The sequence below is a fragment of the Citrus sinensis genome, chromosome 2 (assembly GCF_022201045.2).
Source record: "Citrus sinensis cultivar Valencia sweet orange chromosome 2, DVS_A1.0, whole genome shotgun sequence".
Lineage (NCBI taxonomy): Eukaryota > Viridiplantae > Streptophyta > Magnoliopsida > Sapindales > Rutaceae > Citrus > Citrus sinensis.
The window spans coordinates 27,524,298-27,542,660 of NC_068557.1; the positions used below are offsets into that span (position 1 = coordinate 27,524,298).

At 31.0% G+C, this 18,363-nt stretch overlaps 1 protein-coding gene across 1 annotated transcript; it reads left to right on the forward strand.

Moving 5' to 3' along the window:
• Positions 1-8,496: 8,496 nt before the first annotated feature.
• LOC102627217 (probable WRKY transcription factor 14) lies at positions 8,497-11,742 on the forward strand. Its single transcript, XM_006468308.4, has 3 exons — positions 8,497-9,570; positions 10,285-10,425; positions 10,859-11,742. The coding sequence occupies exons 1-3, from the start codon at positions 8,879-8,881 to the stop codon at positions 11,541-11,543; spliced, it is 1,518 nt and encodes a 505-aa protein (XP_006468371.2). The 5' UTR covers positions 8,497-8,878; the 3' UTR covers positions 11,544-11,742.
• The last annotated feature ends 6,621 nt before the right edge of the window (positions 11,743-18,363 follow it).

The window sequence follows — 18,363 nt, forward strand, 5'->3', positions numbered from 1 at the left end:
TTCGGATTGGACTCTCAGCCCATTTCGGCCTTCTTGATCTGCAATTCATGCATCCGCAAAAGTGTTAGGATTACGAGTATCTAGGGCTGAACTAAGCCCAACCCAGTAAGTGTTAGGGTTTTGGATGAAAAAAAGATTATTTATTTATTATTATTATTTAAAAAAAAGGGTTCTTCGGTGCCACTTAAGATCACTCAAAGAAATAATTAAATTCTCATAGATTTGTCTTTGTATAATGAAAATACATGCAAAATCATCATCGTGATTGGAATAACTAATAACATAAGATAGTGGACAATTATTACACCAATCGATCATAATAAAAGTCTTTCTAAAAACCCTTTAAAATCATTACTTGATATCTTTTTTTTTCATTTTCTCACAGTGAGACACACCAAAATCTACTAAAATGAAAATTGAAATGACATTTGATGATTTTGAAGCTCTCAAATGATGAGAAAATGACGTGCACTGACCCCTCATATGCAGAAGTGAATTTAGTGACATTGAAAAATGCAATGGACACTGAGCTCAATCAACACTTCGAATAGTTACTATCAGCCAGCAGCAGCAGCAGAGACCCCTTTTGCACTTTGGCTTTTCATGTAGATTCACTATTAAATCATATGGTTTAATAAAATGTCTGCACTTATTCTATTAAATCACATGGCTTAATAACATATTTGCATGACAAAAAAAAATGAGAGTGCCCACATTAGAGTAAGAGAATATATATATATATATATATATATAGTGAGGATGCCACAAACAGACAAAAAAAAAAATCAATGTGCTAACATATTAAAAAAATTGTCTCAATATATTGAATTTTATTTTTATTTTTATATTTTAATGATATCATTACTTCATTAAAATAAAAATATTCTCATTACAGAATAATAATATATTTAAAATAATTTTCTAATAAAAAAAATAAGGATGTTACTAATAGATAAAAAAAACTACATATATATAAATACACAAAAAATAAAAATTAGAGACAATATTAATTATTTTTTTTTTATATTTTAGTAGGATTCTAACCGAATATCCTCATTAGAGTAGAGTAGTAGTATGTATAACAGTATAAGTGCCGCTCTTCAAATTGCACGGAGCAGGGTCATGTTATTTCAGCTTTAATTTGTTATATAGATATTTTTTTGTTGAAAATAATTTGTTAATATATTTTTATTTTGCATGGAAGTCGAATAATAATGGTTAGGAAAAAAACAAAAGAAAAGAGAACTCCCATCATTTTAGCTGAGAAAGAGACTCTTGTGGGGCTGCAGTCTGCAGTGCTAGGTTTTTCCACCGCTTTGGGATCTGCAATCAGATCTGCTTGCGAAATGCAAATATTTGAGGGCGGGCGAAAAGTAAAAGAAATGGTGTGTGTTTTTTCTGTATTGCTAAAAATGACTTTCAAAAAAGGAAAAAAGAATTGCTAATTATCTATACGATTGTGGGGCAAAACTATCTTGCAACTGTGGTATCATACCACAGTTGCACAGTTGCATTGACTGGATCCAATGGCTGAAAGCAACTGTGGTACCTTACCACAGTTGCAACATAGCTGGACTCACGATTATGTACATTTGCTAATAGAAGGATAAAATTGATGAAGATTTTTAGAAGGATGCAACATACTTCTTAAATATTTAAACATTTTTTTTGAGATGTTAAATATTTAAACATAACAAAGAAAAAGAGTGAAATCTTTTTATTGTTTGACAGTTAATTGAAATCCTCCTGATATTTTAATATACATCCAAACTTCCTTAAGTGTCAATTTTTTTCCGTTAATCTTATTATTTATCCTTGGAGGTTGTTTAATATTAGGAATATGAATACTTTTAACTAATTAATTACTTGAATAAATTTTTGTTCATAATTAATTGACAAATTATGGGAAAAAAAGTAAGGGAGTTGTCATAATTTTTCAAACTAATTCTAAAATTTTTCTCAAAATTAATTGAAAAATTAAATGCAAATTTATAGATGTATGAAGAAAGAGTGAAATCTCATGTTGTTTGAATAAACTAATCGAAACCCCTTTGATGTTTTAAAACACATAAAAACCTTCCTAAGTGTCAAATTTTTTACTAAACTTATATTTTACCCTTGATGGTTGTTTGATCTTGAGAATATGAATATTTTTAATTATTTAATTAATCGAGTAATTTTTTAATTATAGTTAACTGAAAAATTAAATTAAAATTATGGAAAAAGAAAGGGAATTGTCATAATTTAAATAAATTTTAAAATTTTTTAAAATCAATTAAAAATTAAATTATATATATATATATATATATATACACACACACCTCAATTTATTATTCTACAAAAAGATACATATGTATATGTGTTTTTTATTTAATTTTTAATTAATTCTAAAAGATTTGGAATTAATTGGAAAATTATGAAAATTCCCTTACTTTTTCTAATAATTTTGTATTTAATTATTCAATTAATTAAATATATTCGTATTCTCAACATCAAACAACCACCATGGGTAGAACAGTAAGTTCAGCCAAAAAAGAAAAATTCACATTCAGGGTGTTTGGATGTGTTTTAAAACATTAGGAGGGTTTCGATTAGTTTCATCAAACAAAAGAAGAATTTTGTTCTTTTTTAAAATATAATATTAACAAAAGAGATTTGAAGTTCAAATTGCACTAATATTAGAATTAAAAAAGGTTTAGTCTATGTTAATGAAATTTTTAAATATTTGAAAAAAGAATCTACACGATGACTTGAAATACTTCAATAGGTTATTAATGATGTTATCAAGTGGTGATATTCAAGAGTTATAATGATCGATAATGCTCGTGGCCATAGTGACGACCCATATATATGAAAACCGAAATAACATTTATTGCTGGTAACATGATGTTGCAAGTTGCATTTACTGTTGTTTCAAAGAAAAAAAAAAAAAAAAAGGCTGCATTCAGTCTGTGGGAGGGAGATGTTGAGGTTCGATTTAATTAAATAACAAAACAATTAAAACTAAAGTTCTTACAGACACTAGTATTGCTTCTACTATGTATATACTAGAAAGTACATTTACAAGTTTCTTTTGTGTAAAAACGAGACATCACAGTATTTAAGAAGTACTTATTGTATAAATTAAGTTGTATATATGACAGAACCCAGATTAGACGCCTTTATTTTGGTGGCATATTTAAGACCTCTATCCCCGGTTTGAAAAACCCCAGTCCTGAAATTAGTGATTGAAATTCAAAGAAGCTTCAATTCATCCCATTTTTTCCTATAAATATTGTGACAACACCCAAAATATAAGTAAATAAATTAATAACTAAGTGAAAGAGAATTAAAAAGCTCTGAAAAAGAGATGTGAAACCATGACTATGGTTTTTTTTTTTTTGCTTTGAATGTTTAAAACTTGCTCTGCACTAAAAGAGGTCATCATATTCATATGGGATCTCTAAATGATTCCCTAAATAAAGGCGGAAATATTTTAGGGTTCTTCTCATTGGAAGTAAAGTCATTTATATCACATGGCGAACTACCATGTGCCACACTATCCAAGATCAAGAGTTTAGTTACCCCCATGAATCTTATTTTTTAATCTCATGTAGAGATGATGATTTGATGTTCCCAATGTGTATACAGTTAATACTAATACTATCATCATCATCACCATTATTACTATTTGTCTTAAGTGTTATATATATATATATATATATATATATATATATATATATATATATATATATATATATATATATAGAAGGTTGAGTAGATTACGAAATTCCCCCCAAAAATAAGAATTGATAACATATACATGGGGAAGAAGCTTCCATTGATTACTACTAGCTAGTTAAAGTTTGACAACTAACACTTGAAATAATTTATGAATTTTGGGCCTCTACCCTATAAATATTTCTATGAATACTTTATGTCATTTGTATAGTAATTAATGTGCTATTTATTTACTGGATGATTTAATAATAATTTTATTAGTTATGAAATTCATCATCTAATAAATAAGTAACACATATACGTAAAATATAAATTGAGATTCAAAAATATTATATTCTTGTATGTATGACATCCAACTTTGACACGGTTAATGTACTATATAATGTACATGGCAGCATTAGAGAATGTGATAATTAATTAATTAAGGACAAAGTATATACAGGTGGCATTTTTAATCCAAGCCGTCCATGTAGAATATTTAGACGGTCTTGATCCACGTAACCGGTGAGTTTGCCGGTAGATGGCTGACGTCTGGAGACGTATTATGCTTAGGCATGTGTCTCGCGTGCTGATCAACACCGTTGTCACAGGCAGGACTAAAGATGATATGATCATATATAATATAATCTTACATATTTTTAAATTGGATTTTTTTTTAAAAAACACCGAACTTTTTATTAATATAATTAATGTAGTAGGCAATCGTCAGCATCGAGAAAGGGCTGGCATGTTAATGAGGATATACATAAGATTTTATTTAAATTAATAATAAATGTATTTATATAATAAGTGAGTAAATTATTGGCCTGCTTCACATGGCAGCTTGCTGTGGTGATGAATATGATTCTTGTATATACAAAGACAAAAAAACTGTGTGTATACAGTATTGCATTGCTCAGAGAATCCCAGTTGAATTTGTTCTCTTGTGGGTGCCGTGTGATTGGGCTGGCTCTGTCATGCAGGAACGTGGGGCAAGTGTTGTCTCCAAGCCAATCAAAATCTGTTTTCAGAAAACAAAAAATGAACAAAATATTTAAAAACAAAAACTAGGGTTTGTTGTTGGTCAGGGCTGATCAAGTGAGAAGAAGCAAAAGCATGGACCACAAAAATCCCAGTTAAGAAATAAGAAACCCTAACAAATTGGTTTATCATGGGAGTCAGTTCTTGATAGAAAGAGACAAATTGAAAGATATTAATTATATAATTGAGACAACCAGTAAGCCAAGTTGGTGAATTTATTTTATTGCTATTAATATTTTAACTCCTTATAGGTATAGCTCATCATAATTCAATTAACAAAAAGCTAAAATCTGGCTATATGCATATAAATCTATGCAAGTAGGTGCCGTTTGAACCATTTAATTCTTCATTATTCCAACTTCATGAGGGGAATTTATTAGGCTCGAGTTTCTTCTAAGAATATCAATTTGAGGAGGAGAAAGTGCTCCATCATAAATATGAGAGAGGGAGACAGTCATCTCTGAAGAATAAACAAAGTGTTTTGAGCTAGATTGGCAACAGAAGAACAGTTGTAAATTAGTGAGAGTAGAGTGGATAGTATTAGTTGGCAACCATGGTCTTTTGAAGAAGTCCAAAGCCAGGAGCACTTTTGAGAGAGAGAGAGAATCACTTTGAGATAAAAGAGAGAGAGAAATGTTGTTAGCATAGCAATAGTAGATTCTTAAAATGTCTCATCAAACATGAAAGGTCGGCGACTCTCTCGATGATCATTGGCCCATTTGATGAACACTTCACATCTTTTGTTTTGTATATATGTATCTGTAGTCTGTGAAACGTTTCTCAACTTGGAAAAGAAACTCTCCTCAATTTTGAAAGCCATCAAAAATGTCTAATCAATGTTATGACCTTTATCTAATTCTGCATGTTTGAGCACTCATTTTTAATTGAATTGAATGGAACTGAACAGTTCAGGTCATGACACCCACCAGATTTCAAAAAAGAGCTGGACTTTAAGCCTAAAAGAAAAGGCATGTATATGTTATGTTATTTGACCTTTATCTAACCTTTCAACCTTACAAAAGAACAAAACTTCAAATCTTAAAAATTTATATACATGATTAATTTAATCAGACTTTCTAAAACCAATCTTTGTCCTTAATCATCCCGACATAATATGCTATAACCCTAGTTTATATTCTTCTTAGTCGATCTTTATCACCTTTTTGTAGGTTACGTACCATAAATCCCTTTTGAGCCCCAAATTAAACATTCTAAGTTAAGCTGTCAAATTATTTGTCCATGTTCGTGACTTGCTTGCACATAGCTTTATCATCATATGGTCACCTCAAATCAAATCTATGCGCGCACACACACGCACATATGAATGTGTGTGTGTGTGTGTGTAAAATTTGAAGACAAAAGGATGATCAACACATGATGGCAAGAGGTTGGAAGAACAGTGCAGTGGGAAATAAAGTGGATTCTGGAAAGAATGAAATCAGGCAAGGACAAACTTCTCTCTGCCATAGCAAACTCATGCCATAGCCAGAAGCCAACTCAAGTTAACTCTTTCTTAAGTCAATCGTAGCAATCCAGTGCTGTGTTGTTGTAGGATTTCCAGCAACTGTTCTTTTAGGTTAATAATCGTTGAGAAAGTTTTAAGTGGGGCTATTCTCACTCACTATGTCATCGTATATACGTGCTATAACATTCGTAAGAAGTGCATCTTTTAAAATTTATGCAATAATGATGTCAATGAAGAAACACAAATTAAAGGATATAAAATAATTCTTTTGTGAAGATGTACTTATTTTGAAAAGGGAGTACACCGCTAAAAGATTGGGAAAAAAAAAAAAAACCCTCATTGTATTGAAAGTTGTGCTTCGTATTTTTTCCTTTTTGTGCATTGAATTTGTCTTCTAATAACATCCATATGAGAGAATAACTATAGAAATATAACGTATATGTGCTAGAATAAGTCTAGAATTCATCCTAAAAATTTGTTTGTTGATTAAAGGATTATAGATCTTTTAATTTTAAATATCATTTTAGATCTTTTCCCCAAGTACACAGCATACTTGTAAGTCTCTTTGTACTTCAAGGAAAAGAGATTTGTTGGGGGGGAACCTTTTTTTTCTGTAATAAGTAGCTGTTGTCACTATTTTTCGTCCTTTTTTTTTTTACCCACTTGCCTTTACATGTTGAAATTTCTGCCAAAATGACGCTTCTATGAAATTTTTTAATGCCCCTTTCTTCACTTATGCCTAAGAACAAAAAAAAATTGATCTTCTAATTAAATTAATTTCTTATTATACGATATATATACTTTTTTCCGATACTATATAATACTTGAAAAATCAAATAGAAAAAAAAAATCTTAGTTTTGAAAATCAAAGGACTTTTATGACACAATGGTTCTCTGAAAATGGAAAGAAAAATTGGAAATGCATGTGATTCCAAAAATCTCTGTGCAAATCTTACTTTCCCATTCCACATCCCTCTTCCTTATCCTTGCAAGATACTCATTTCCAATAAACATTTGCATAAATATTGACATCCTAATCGTTTCTAGTTAATTATTCTAAAAATGTCTTGAATATTAAGTATAAATCAGCGACTGGATCTTTTACTTCATAATCACTTTCGCTTCTCCTTACAGAATGCTCCAAAAAATGGTTTCACTTTTCTGGACTCTAGTCTTTTCAAACATTCAAGACTGCATCGTGCAAAGGTACTCATTATTTCTCATTTATTTCCATATACATATATTGTAATCTTAATTTTTCAGTGTATAGCCTTGTCCTCTTGCTTTTCTTATTCCCTTTTTTTTTTTTTAATTTAACAAATTAATAATGACAGTCAGAAAACATTTTGGACTTTGTGCACATAACATAAAAGTTTGTAATTGTTTGTTTTTCTTCCATGTATAGGAATGTAAATGAGGGGATGAAAATATTAAAAAGAGAGCCTATTACAACATTTATAGAGTCTAATAATATCTGTAAGTGTTGGTGTTTGATTTTTTTTTTTGTTCAAATATTTTCCATTAATTAATCTATTTGATTATTGTGAGGACATTGTTATAGATGTCCCATTCTTTCATTATATCAATGCCATTGCATTATGTTCGGACCATAATTGAACCAAATTGATAAGGTATATTTCCACCGATGAGTTATAATTTGCAATGCTTTTGATTGGTTGTTTGTGTAGGGAGGCTAGCTTTTCTTATATTTTTAAACTGGCTTTTGGATCAAAATTGAACGATGAATAAAAAATCAGGACACCGACTAGTTGTTTAACTAATAATCAATCAATGGACATTCATAATATGAATTTTCACAAAATTATGCAATCAAAAGTACAATTTCAAATTGAATAATTGTTGTGAATATTTCCTTTGGTGGGATTGTGATTGTGGGGGGTGGTATTATTTCTATCTTGCAAGCTAGTTGAATAAAATTTAACAAAAGTGCATATCACATTGTGAGGTGCGCAGGCTTCCCAAAAGAAACGGGTCATTTTCGAAACGGGGTTCTAACCAGAAACGTTTCCGAGAAATGCGGCTGCCTGCCGCCTCTTTACTTTCCCATCGCTTGGTTTTTGATTAAAAAATAAAAATGGAAGGAAACAAAACAAAAAGACTTTTAGCCAAAGTCTTTTTTAACTCTACAACTAAACAAACTAAGCAGTTGTAGGTATTTGACCATTTGGATGTTATATGATTATGAAATAATTAAATCAAATTAATCGAGCAGCTAAAATTAAAATAAAAAAACCCCATTAATTTTAGTTTAAACAATTAAATCCTCACTCTGTCTCTTTCTCTCTCAATCTGGTTGCGTATTGAGAAGAGCTGTTTTGTATGAAAAGTCAGCGACTCTCTCTCTCTCTATCTCTCAAACACCATTTATCTTTAACAACAACAACAACAGCAGCTTTGTTTCAATCTTCAAAAACCTGTTTCTTTGTTTTCTTGCTTCCTAATAACCAAGACCCCATCTCCCCAGAAGAATTCTAATTCCGCCTACTAATTATCTGCATGTTATTTTTTAAGCCTTGCTATTTATGTGCTTCACAAAAGCACAAGCTAGCTAGCTAGCTACTAGTTATAGCCTGCAGCCAGCTAGAGTAGCTAAATAGATGAAAGCCCTATTGAGTATTGACTCTCATCACTTGTTGTCTGATCATCACTAGTATGTGCAGCTTCTTTGGGGTAGAAATGGAGAATTATCAAGGGGATTTGACCGATATTATTCGAGCCGGCGGTCGACAAATTGGTAGTAATAATTCAGCTTCAGTTTCAGCTTCTTCATCATCAGCGTCTGTTGTTTCGGCCTCTGATCATCTTAATAACCCCTTGCCCACCTGGCAGTTTCCTTCGGATCCACTAAGCTTTTGTTCATCAATTGATGATAACAGAGAGAATCTTTTTGGTGATCCATTCTCTAACACGCGAGATCCGCTGCTTCACGAGCTGAACATACCCAACTCATCAGGCTATTACGCTCCACCACCACTACCACCAGCAGATAGAGTTGTTGATCATGAAGCAGCAACAGCGGTTTCTAATATTAATATTGGTCGTTGTCATCATCATCAGAGAGGACTTTTTCATGAAGATGAATTGAAGAGTCCTTGCAACATATTTTCGCGGATTCAGATCTCACCATCATCACAAAGTCCTAAGCAACAGCCTGCTGTATCGCCATGTGAATCACCTGTGATAGCCGCTGCCGCTGCCGCTGCCGCGTCACCGAGGGGAATTAAGGCGCCTGTTGTGGTTGCAAGCGACATGATTAATGCTAACAGCACCTCAAAAAGTTGTTTAGTTGACAACACCGGCCCTGCTCAGATCTCATCTCCGAGGAATCTGGGTATTAAGAGAAGGTCAGATTTATTATTTAATTTCTTTTTCACCTGTTGCTTGCATGAATTAACTAAAAACAAACTGGATTATTATTATTATTTATTTATTATTAACGTATTACTTGACCCGGGGGGCTTATTAAATGTTGCTATGATGCCGGCTGTATTTAGAGAAATAATGAAATTTATTGTATTTTCATAAAATCATGTATATATGAGGATCTGCAGCAATTAGGGTTTGGTATTAAGCACAAGAACAGTTGTTAGAGAGGGGGCGGGGTGTGATTTCAGGTGAGATTGCTCTCCTAGTCAAAATTTGAATACCAAAAGTGAATAATATATCTATCTTGATGATGTGTTTTTATCAACCTGAAAAAGGTAATCTAACTGTTGTCACAATAAGATTCACATACTTTGCTTTCATGTTGTTTTCAGAAAATACTTTTCCTTTTTCTTCTCTAACTAGCCTGGAAAGATAACCATGTATTGGTCCATTTGTTCTTCCAAATATGCCAACCTTTCCTCTTTCTTCAAGAGAAAAATATAGAGAACTTCGGCTAAAAATTAAAGTGATAAGGTGATGAATATATGCCTCATGCATCATCATGCTGATGTTATTACTGTTATTGTTATTTTTCTGAAATTAATTTCTGTTTGTGAGAAAATTGAAGAAACATACATGGTCGAATGTTCCAATTATTTACAGAGTTATTTTATACTGTTATTATAACACAGGAAGAGCCAGGCGAAGAAGGTGGTTTGTATTCCGGCACCGGCAGCGGCAAACAGCAGGTCCAGTGGAGAAGTTGTACCTTCTGATTTATGGGCATGGAGAAAGTACGGACAGAAACCCATCAAAGGTTCGCCTTACCCAAGGTAACAAAACAAATATCCTTTTAGCTTTAGGTTTTTATTTTCTTGTTACAGAATAAACCTAAAGTACCTAATATGCATGATCGGTAATTATATAACTGATAAATCTTCTCTCTTTTTTACTTTTTCTGACAAACTTTAATTTGATGCTAAACTAGTTATGTTTCTTTCTTAATTCATCATATGCTCAAGCAGTAATTAATCATCTTCAGCTATGAACATACTCTCTCTCTCTTTTTTAGTTTAAATTTATGGTTTTATGATATTGTAAATTGCTAAAAATTATTTTACAATATTGTAAAAGTTAAAAAAAATATGGATATTCACATTAGAAAAGGACTCATGTAATTATCAACTATAAATTTTTAGTATCTGATAGAATGATTATACTTAATAATATTTTATTTTGTTGATGTTTTGAAATACAAAAATTCAGGGGCTACTACAGATGCAGTAGCTCCAAAGGTTGCTCAGCAAGGAAACAAGTGGAGAGGAGCCGGACAGATCCAAACATGCTGGTGATTACTTACACCTCAGAGCATAACCATCCATGGCCAACACAGAGAAATGCTCTAGCTGGCTCAACAAGGTCTCAGCCATCAAAAGCTAATGCTGCTGCAAAGGGCTCAGTCTCACCAAGCTCTCATCAGCCACCTCAAAACACAACTACAAATAATAGTAACACAAAGGAAAATGTGAAAGAGAGCAGCAATGACACTACTACTTTGTCTCCTAGTAATAATAATTTTAATGCTGCACCAAGCTCAAGTACTTCTGTTAAGGAGGAGATTGAGGAGATTGAGAAGCCAATCGATGATGATCAAATGGAAGGTGCTGATCTTGATGAATTCAGTGAAGGGTTTTCTAATTCTCATGAGATATACAAGCCTGCATTGCCTGACTCTAACCAATCTCATGAGGACTTCTTTGCTGATTTGGGAGAAATTGAAGCTGACCCTCTTAATCTTTTGTTTAGCCAAGGATTCAGTACTGGAGATCACGAGAATAAAGGAACCAGAGTTTTGGATCCATTTAATATCTTTGATTGGTCAGGGGACAACAACAATAACAATAGCAGCAGCAGCAACACTTCATTTGGAGAAACCAAGAGGGGTTTATGACAAGACCTTGAAGCAATTAAGCAAAGCAACAAAAGAAAAAAAAAACTTCATTTCCCACTTAAAAATATAGAGATTATATATATATTTTTATGTAAGTTGTTGGGGTGCTATTGCACTCAAGGTCATGCTATAAACCTAGTCATTCTGGTTTGATTTTCTTACCTAGGTGAGAGTTTTTCTTATCTACTTTTTATTTTTATAGTTCTTGTTATTTACCGGAAGAGTCAGTACATTATATTAATTAGGAGAAAAGTGTAGTTTAAAAAAAGAAAAACAAATAAAAAGACGAGTGTTGGTTGATTGGGAGCAGAAGAAATGAGTCCCACATTCTCTTTTGGAATATTGGTGGATGGGACAGAAAGCTGAGAAACAGAAGGTTTCAACAGTTAAAACCAAGTACATCCATCGGACATGACTGGAAAGCTCAGAGAGAAAGTGATTGATTTAGGATGGGACTTGCCCTTTCTTCTTTTCAAGTGGAACATAATTTAATATTTTCAAAAGCCCTACGCACCCTCTATCTTAGGGAGTTAGGGTCATCATCATAGAGGTATTCTCAAAATTACCTTACCCCTCAGGGGAAAAAAAATCCCCTCAAGTTTAATTGCTTTGATGCAAAGAAATAGAGAGAAGGTGATAAACGACTATTATAATAGGGGAAAGAAAATGAAAAAAGAGATCGAAAAAAATAGAAAAAGCTTGACCTTTCTCATCAATCTTCTCTAGGGATGTGCACAGGAGAGAGATGGGAGAGAGAGACGCAAAAGCAATACAATTGCAAGCCTTGGGTTCCTCAGCTTTGTTATTATCCCATCCATTCAGTCTTTGTTTATTTCTTGAAGTCTTAGGCATTGGGGGATTGTTTTTGCATTAATATATATATATATATATATATATATATATATATATATATGTATCTATGTATTTATGTATCTATGTATGTATGTGAAGAAACGTTTCCATTCAGGATTTTAAATTAGATTAATACTCTATCAACGTGTGTATATATAGTCATAATCTAATAAGAATCTCTTAAGTTATTAAAATAAGGAATAAATTGAAGATAAATAAAACACATAGTAGTATATTTTGTCCTATAGTGCATTGAAGTATGTATTTTTTTTATTTTTTAACTTATCTCTTACTCTAGTATCTTAAAAGGATCTCTCATTGGAAAATTATTCTATCTGTGTATATATAAACACACACTCAAATATAATTGAAAAATTATTCTATCTATGTGTGTATATAAAACACACACTCAAATATAATTTTGCATATATTTTAGTTCAACAATTACTTTAATAAATTAATAAATTACTTATTAGGTAAAAGAGAATGCATGTTTCATTTCTAACAAACGTCATATTTATCACTTATAACTATATTAGATTTTTAATCACTTGTTTCATCTCTCCCACTAAAAGTAAGTATGAAAAGTTAATTTTTTTTATTAATATACTATTCTACCCTCTCTTATAAGATTTTATGACATTTCTAAGTAGTTTGATACCAAAATTAAAGAGGACATGAAAAGCATTAGTTCTGTGTAATTACCATTCAATCTTATCTCTAATCATTGGCTTCTCTTCTTAATTCACCGCTAATTATGATGGATCAAGTCTCAACTGATCAAGATTTTGTCATTTTATCACGTGAAGGGCCATTATTTTTTTTGCAGTTGAGTGTGCATGCATTGGATAGATTTGTTTCTTGCTATCTCTACAGCTGAATATTTTAATCAAATCAAAATTGATGAAAATTTTAATGACATTTTTAAGTTAGATGATAATTAACTTACGTCAACACAATACCCAAATTGAAATTGTTCTCTCTTTCTGGTAATTGTACTTTTTATTTAGGCTTTGTTTGGTACAACTTATTAAATAGAGCTTATAGCAGTAGTGCTTATACCAATAGAACTTTTGGACAAAAAGTCATTGGGTGTTTAGTTATCAATTAAAAAAGCACTTTTGAACCATTAAACAATTTGGTTGTGTAAAATTAAAAGTGCTTTTGTGTAATTAAATTACTAAAAAGGATATGCATTCATAATTATTTAAAATGTAACAAAATGCATCCAAGCTATCAATTAATAAGAAAAAATCAGTTCAATCTTTTTTTAATTTTCAAAATTAAAAATTTCATAATTGATATATTCTCCTAAATAAATAATACTATCCAAATTAAAATGATAATCAATAATATAAGTGAAATGTTAACGGAACATGAGAAGTGTCGTATTACCTGACATTCTCCTCACCAAAAACGTTGGCTATGACTATGATTACTCTCTCAAGTGTTGGTTATGTATTAGAGATTGCAAAATTAAAGTGCTGGTTATTTAAAAAAAAAACAAAAAGAGATAAAGTGAAGTGGCGACAACAATATGTTTATATGGAGGCAACAATTTTCGTTGGGTAGGTTTTATACAAAAGGTATTATGTAATTAATGAAATATGTTAAGGAAATTTTTTATATTATATATTTTTTGGAAAAGCTCTCTAACCTCTACTCCCAAAAGCTCAAATTTTGGGCTTTTGCTAGTAAAGGTAAATTAACTTATTTAAGCTAAAAAAACTCTACTAAAAAAAATCCAAACACCATAAAAAATTTTAAAAAGTGCTTATGAGATTAAATAAGCACTTATAGCTCTTAAATAAGTCATACCAAACAGTCACTTAGAATGAACTGATTTGATACCAATAGCTGCAATCTCTTTGAACTTCGCTAGAGATAAAAAAGTAAATAAATAAATTCCAAAATTTATCTCATTTATCATTTGTAAATCATATATTACCATTATCTTCGTCAGAGAATCTTGAATACACACCATACTCTAAGATAATTTTAATGAATAGTTCATATACAGACATAATATTCATAAGATAAATATGTTATAATATTAAAAAAAATCGAAGACTTAAAAAGTAAACAACTATACATATGAGTCATATGACCATAGCTTGTACTTAATTCATCAGCAGTAAGTTGTTCACTTATAATTAGTTTACATCAACATGGTAGATAAAGTTCAATTTACTCCTACTGAGAATGATAATTTTTAATTTATTCTAAAAAATATGAAAATATTAATTTACCTCATTTATTTAAAAAATGGTAAAAAAATAAATTCATCAACATGCCCTTCATTTTCCTTATCTTGTTAGAGTTGGACTATTAATACCCTCCAAAATTCTATTGAAACCCCCTTTTCAATTATATTCCATTTAATACCAAAAATACCCTTCTTTCTAAATGACCACTCTTTTCATTTATGAATTTTTCAGTTTCTTATAATTTTCTCACTCTTTTCAGTCTTAACATTTATATTTCTCTCTTCAAACCTTCTTTATTATTTAATTTCTAAAAAAAATATAAAAGAAAAGTAAGAAAAACATTATAATTAGAAAATAATGAGTATTTTATGGGTGTAATATAATTTTATCATACATATAAATTTTGGGTTCATTGGGTTCAGCAATTAGTTTGAGAATCCTTAAAAAATTAGTTGCGATGGGATACAATTTTATTTATTTTATTTTTCTACTATGTTGTATCTTAATTAAGTTGTTATGTTCATTACAAAAATTTTGTTTTGGCTTAGAGGATTACTTCTCAAATTCAAATAATTTTAATGATAATAAAAAAAATTATATTGTGCAAGCAAAATAAAATTGAGGAGAGAAAGAAAATATAAATGGTTTAATTCTATTTATATTTGTCCTTAAATGTAATTGTTATATAACAGGAGTTTTATGAGATTAATGAAGGGGTGTCAATAGTCCAACTCATCTTCTTAATGGAAATGAGAATAAATTGAAGTTTTCACACTTTTAGAGATAAACTGAAGATTATCATATTATCTAAGGATAAATTAAAATATACCAGGGATGAATTGAATTTTTTCCTGTGATAATATATGTACAGTGTAGAATTAGCATTTAGTTAAAGAAATCATCAATAATTTTTTTCACCATGTAAGTTGAGAAGATCTTTTACTCCATTTCAATGGAAACCCATATAAACAAATACAATATTCTTTACTTTTTCAAAAACATTTTTCATAAACTCAATTTTTTCCTGTGATAATATATGTACAATGTAGAATTAGCATTTAGTTAAAGAAATCATCAATCATTTTTTTCACCATGTAAGTTGAGAAGATCTTTTACTCCATTTCAATGGAAACCCATATAAACAAATACAATATTCTTTACTTTTTCAAAAACATTTTTCATAAACCCATTTTTTTCCTGTGATAATATATGTACAGTGTAAAATTAGCATTTAGTTAAAGAAATCATCAATCATTTTTTTCACCATGTAAGTTGAGAAGATCTTTTACTCCATTTCAATGGAAACCCATATGAACAAATACAATATTCTTTACTTTTTCAAAAACATTTTTCATAAACTCAATTTTTTCCTGTGATAATATATGTATAGTGTAGAATTAGCATTTAGTTAAAGAAATCATCAATCATTTTTTCCACCATGTAAGTTGAGAAGATCTTTTACTCCATTTCAATGGAAACCCATATAAACAAATACAATATTCTTTACTTTTTCATAAACTCAGTATCTGTTAAAAGAAGCTCGCTCTAGTCAACATCTAATAATTCCAAATTATTAGAGTAAATTTTGAATTATCATCATGAAATGATAATCTTTAGAATATTTCTTAAACTATTGTAAATTTTTACTTACTCTTATTTTTATTTAAAAGATAAGGAAAAAGTAAGGACTATTTAATATTTTTTTTTGTCTTTTAATAAAAATAGATGGTAAGTTTAAATTTATAATAATTTGACAAATATTTGAAAAATTATCATTTTTTGAGGGTGTAATCCAAAATCAACTCAAATTATTAGCACCATAGTTTAATAACTTTGTCTCTATTCAGATTTCATATGCTGGGGCTATCAATGCAACTAAACTAATATTTGACTTCATTTTTTCCTGCTAACACATTTCAACTGCTGACATTACGGCTTTGGAATCTTTATCCCTCCTTGGGTAATTGAAGCAAATTCTACGGATCAGGAAACAGTGACCCTAAGTTCTGTCAAATCCATCAACTTTAATGAAATTTTCACATCAATACAATTCAAGTCACTTCAATGGAGAAAAAAATGAACAGTCTAAAGTTCTACTCATCAGTTTTGGTTTTTTTTTTTTTTTTTTTTGCCCTTCCCTGATTTATGGGATGAGAGTCATTATACACACGAAGGAAATCTGGGTGCAATTGGAGGATTTGGGAGGCACCGTATTTAATGAATTTTGAAAAGAAAGCAATGGAATTAGGGATCCAACTACGGTACCACCGTGGTACCCGTACCACTGGTTTTGTCTTTTGTGCCAGTTATGTTGTAAATTTTCATTGAACCCCTTTCATTCATTTTTATTTAAACTTTACCTCATAAATATTAAATTAATTTCTATTGCATCCATATAAACATTATAATTAGCACCTTATACTATTTGTTATTTATACATTTTTCTTCTATATTACACCTTTATCACAATACCCCTCTCTTTATCACAAATACCCGCGAACCCGACCCGAATTTCGTTTCCATTTCCGTCCACGCCACCGGCCAAGGTTGGTACCGATCAGAAGATCGTGTGACGCCGATCATCTCCACGCCATCCTTGTCACAAAAATAACCGGGTCAACCCGACCCGCGAACCCGACCCGGATTTTGTTTCCGTTTCCGGCAACTCCACCGGCCAAGGTTGGTACCGATCGGAAGCTCGTGCGACGCCGGTCATCTCCATGTCATCCTTGTCGCCGTAAAGCATTCGGAAAGCTGCCGATCGAAGCCGTGAAAAGTCACAGAATCCCCGCTTCAATTCGCCGTTGTTTCTCCAGTTTCCGGTGACGCCACCACTTGAGTTTTGTTCTTCACAATTCCCTCTGTCTTTTCTGACCAACCACAGCCACCGGAGGAGCCGATTTGCCGTTGATCGGCCGTTGAAGGATTCACGGGTTTGAGAGAAATGAACTTAATATTTTTGAAGCAAAGTTCAAATAAGAATAAGTGAAAGGGCTTCATGAAATTTTACACAGAAAAGACAAAAGCAGTGGCATGGTGCCACTGTTGCACGATAGGCGAGTCCTGGAATTAGTTGATGACGTTCATAAAAGCTTCATCACTATATTCTCTCTGCTATCATCGTAATCTTAAAAAACATGTGCATGACGATCATTTGTAGTCTTGATGCCTGGTCATAAAATTTTAAGTGCAAGTTGTCGCATCAATTACAATGGTGATTAAAGGATTTTTCTGCAACGTTATGATAGGCCTGGCAACATGGTCATCAATCCCGACATGAATTTCATTTCATGTGTTATTAGGTGGACAAAAATTAACATGAATAATAATTGTTTTAATGTTAAGGAGACTTCAACTCATGAATATGTTTACGATACGAACAAGTATATGTGTCGTGTGTCAACTTATTTATAATTTAATTAAGAATAATGTTGACATATTTTTCGTATTTCGAATTATTATCTAACTCCTCTTTTTTTTTTTTTTTAATAAAATGTATTAAATAAGTAAACACGATTTAACACGTTTAATAAAATGATATAAATTCATTTTAATTTTTTAAATTATTAATTTATGAGTGGTATTTATATTAGTTTAATTTCAACAATCTTGGATGACATGAATTATCACCCGCAGTTGTGATGGGTCAATTTGTGATATTGACTCCGAATAGGCTCGACAAAAACACCTTTTTAGGTAATTTACAGGACGAACGCAAAATTTTATTAAATTCACTACTATTTTCATATTTTAAGTTGTTG

Excerpts from the sequence above, each read along its gene's own strand:
- LOC102627217 (XM_006468308.4), top strand. The coding sequence starts at position 8,879 with ATGTGCAGCTTCTTTGGGGTAGAAATGGAGAATTATCAAGGGGATTTG. Across the intron at positions 9,571-10,284 it reads AATCTGGGTATTAAGAGAAG|GAAGAGCCAGGCGAAGAAGG; the intron begins GTCAGATTTATT and ends ATTATAACACAG. Across the intron at positions 10,426-10,858 it reads AAAGGTTCGCCTTACCCAAG|GGGCTACTACAGATGCAGTA; the intron begins GTAACAAAACAA and ends ACAAAAATTCAG.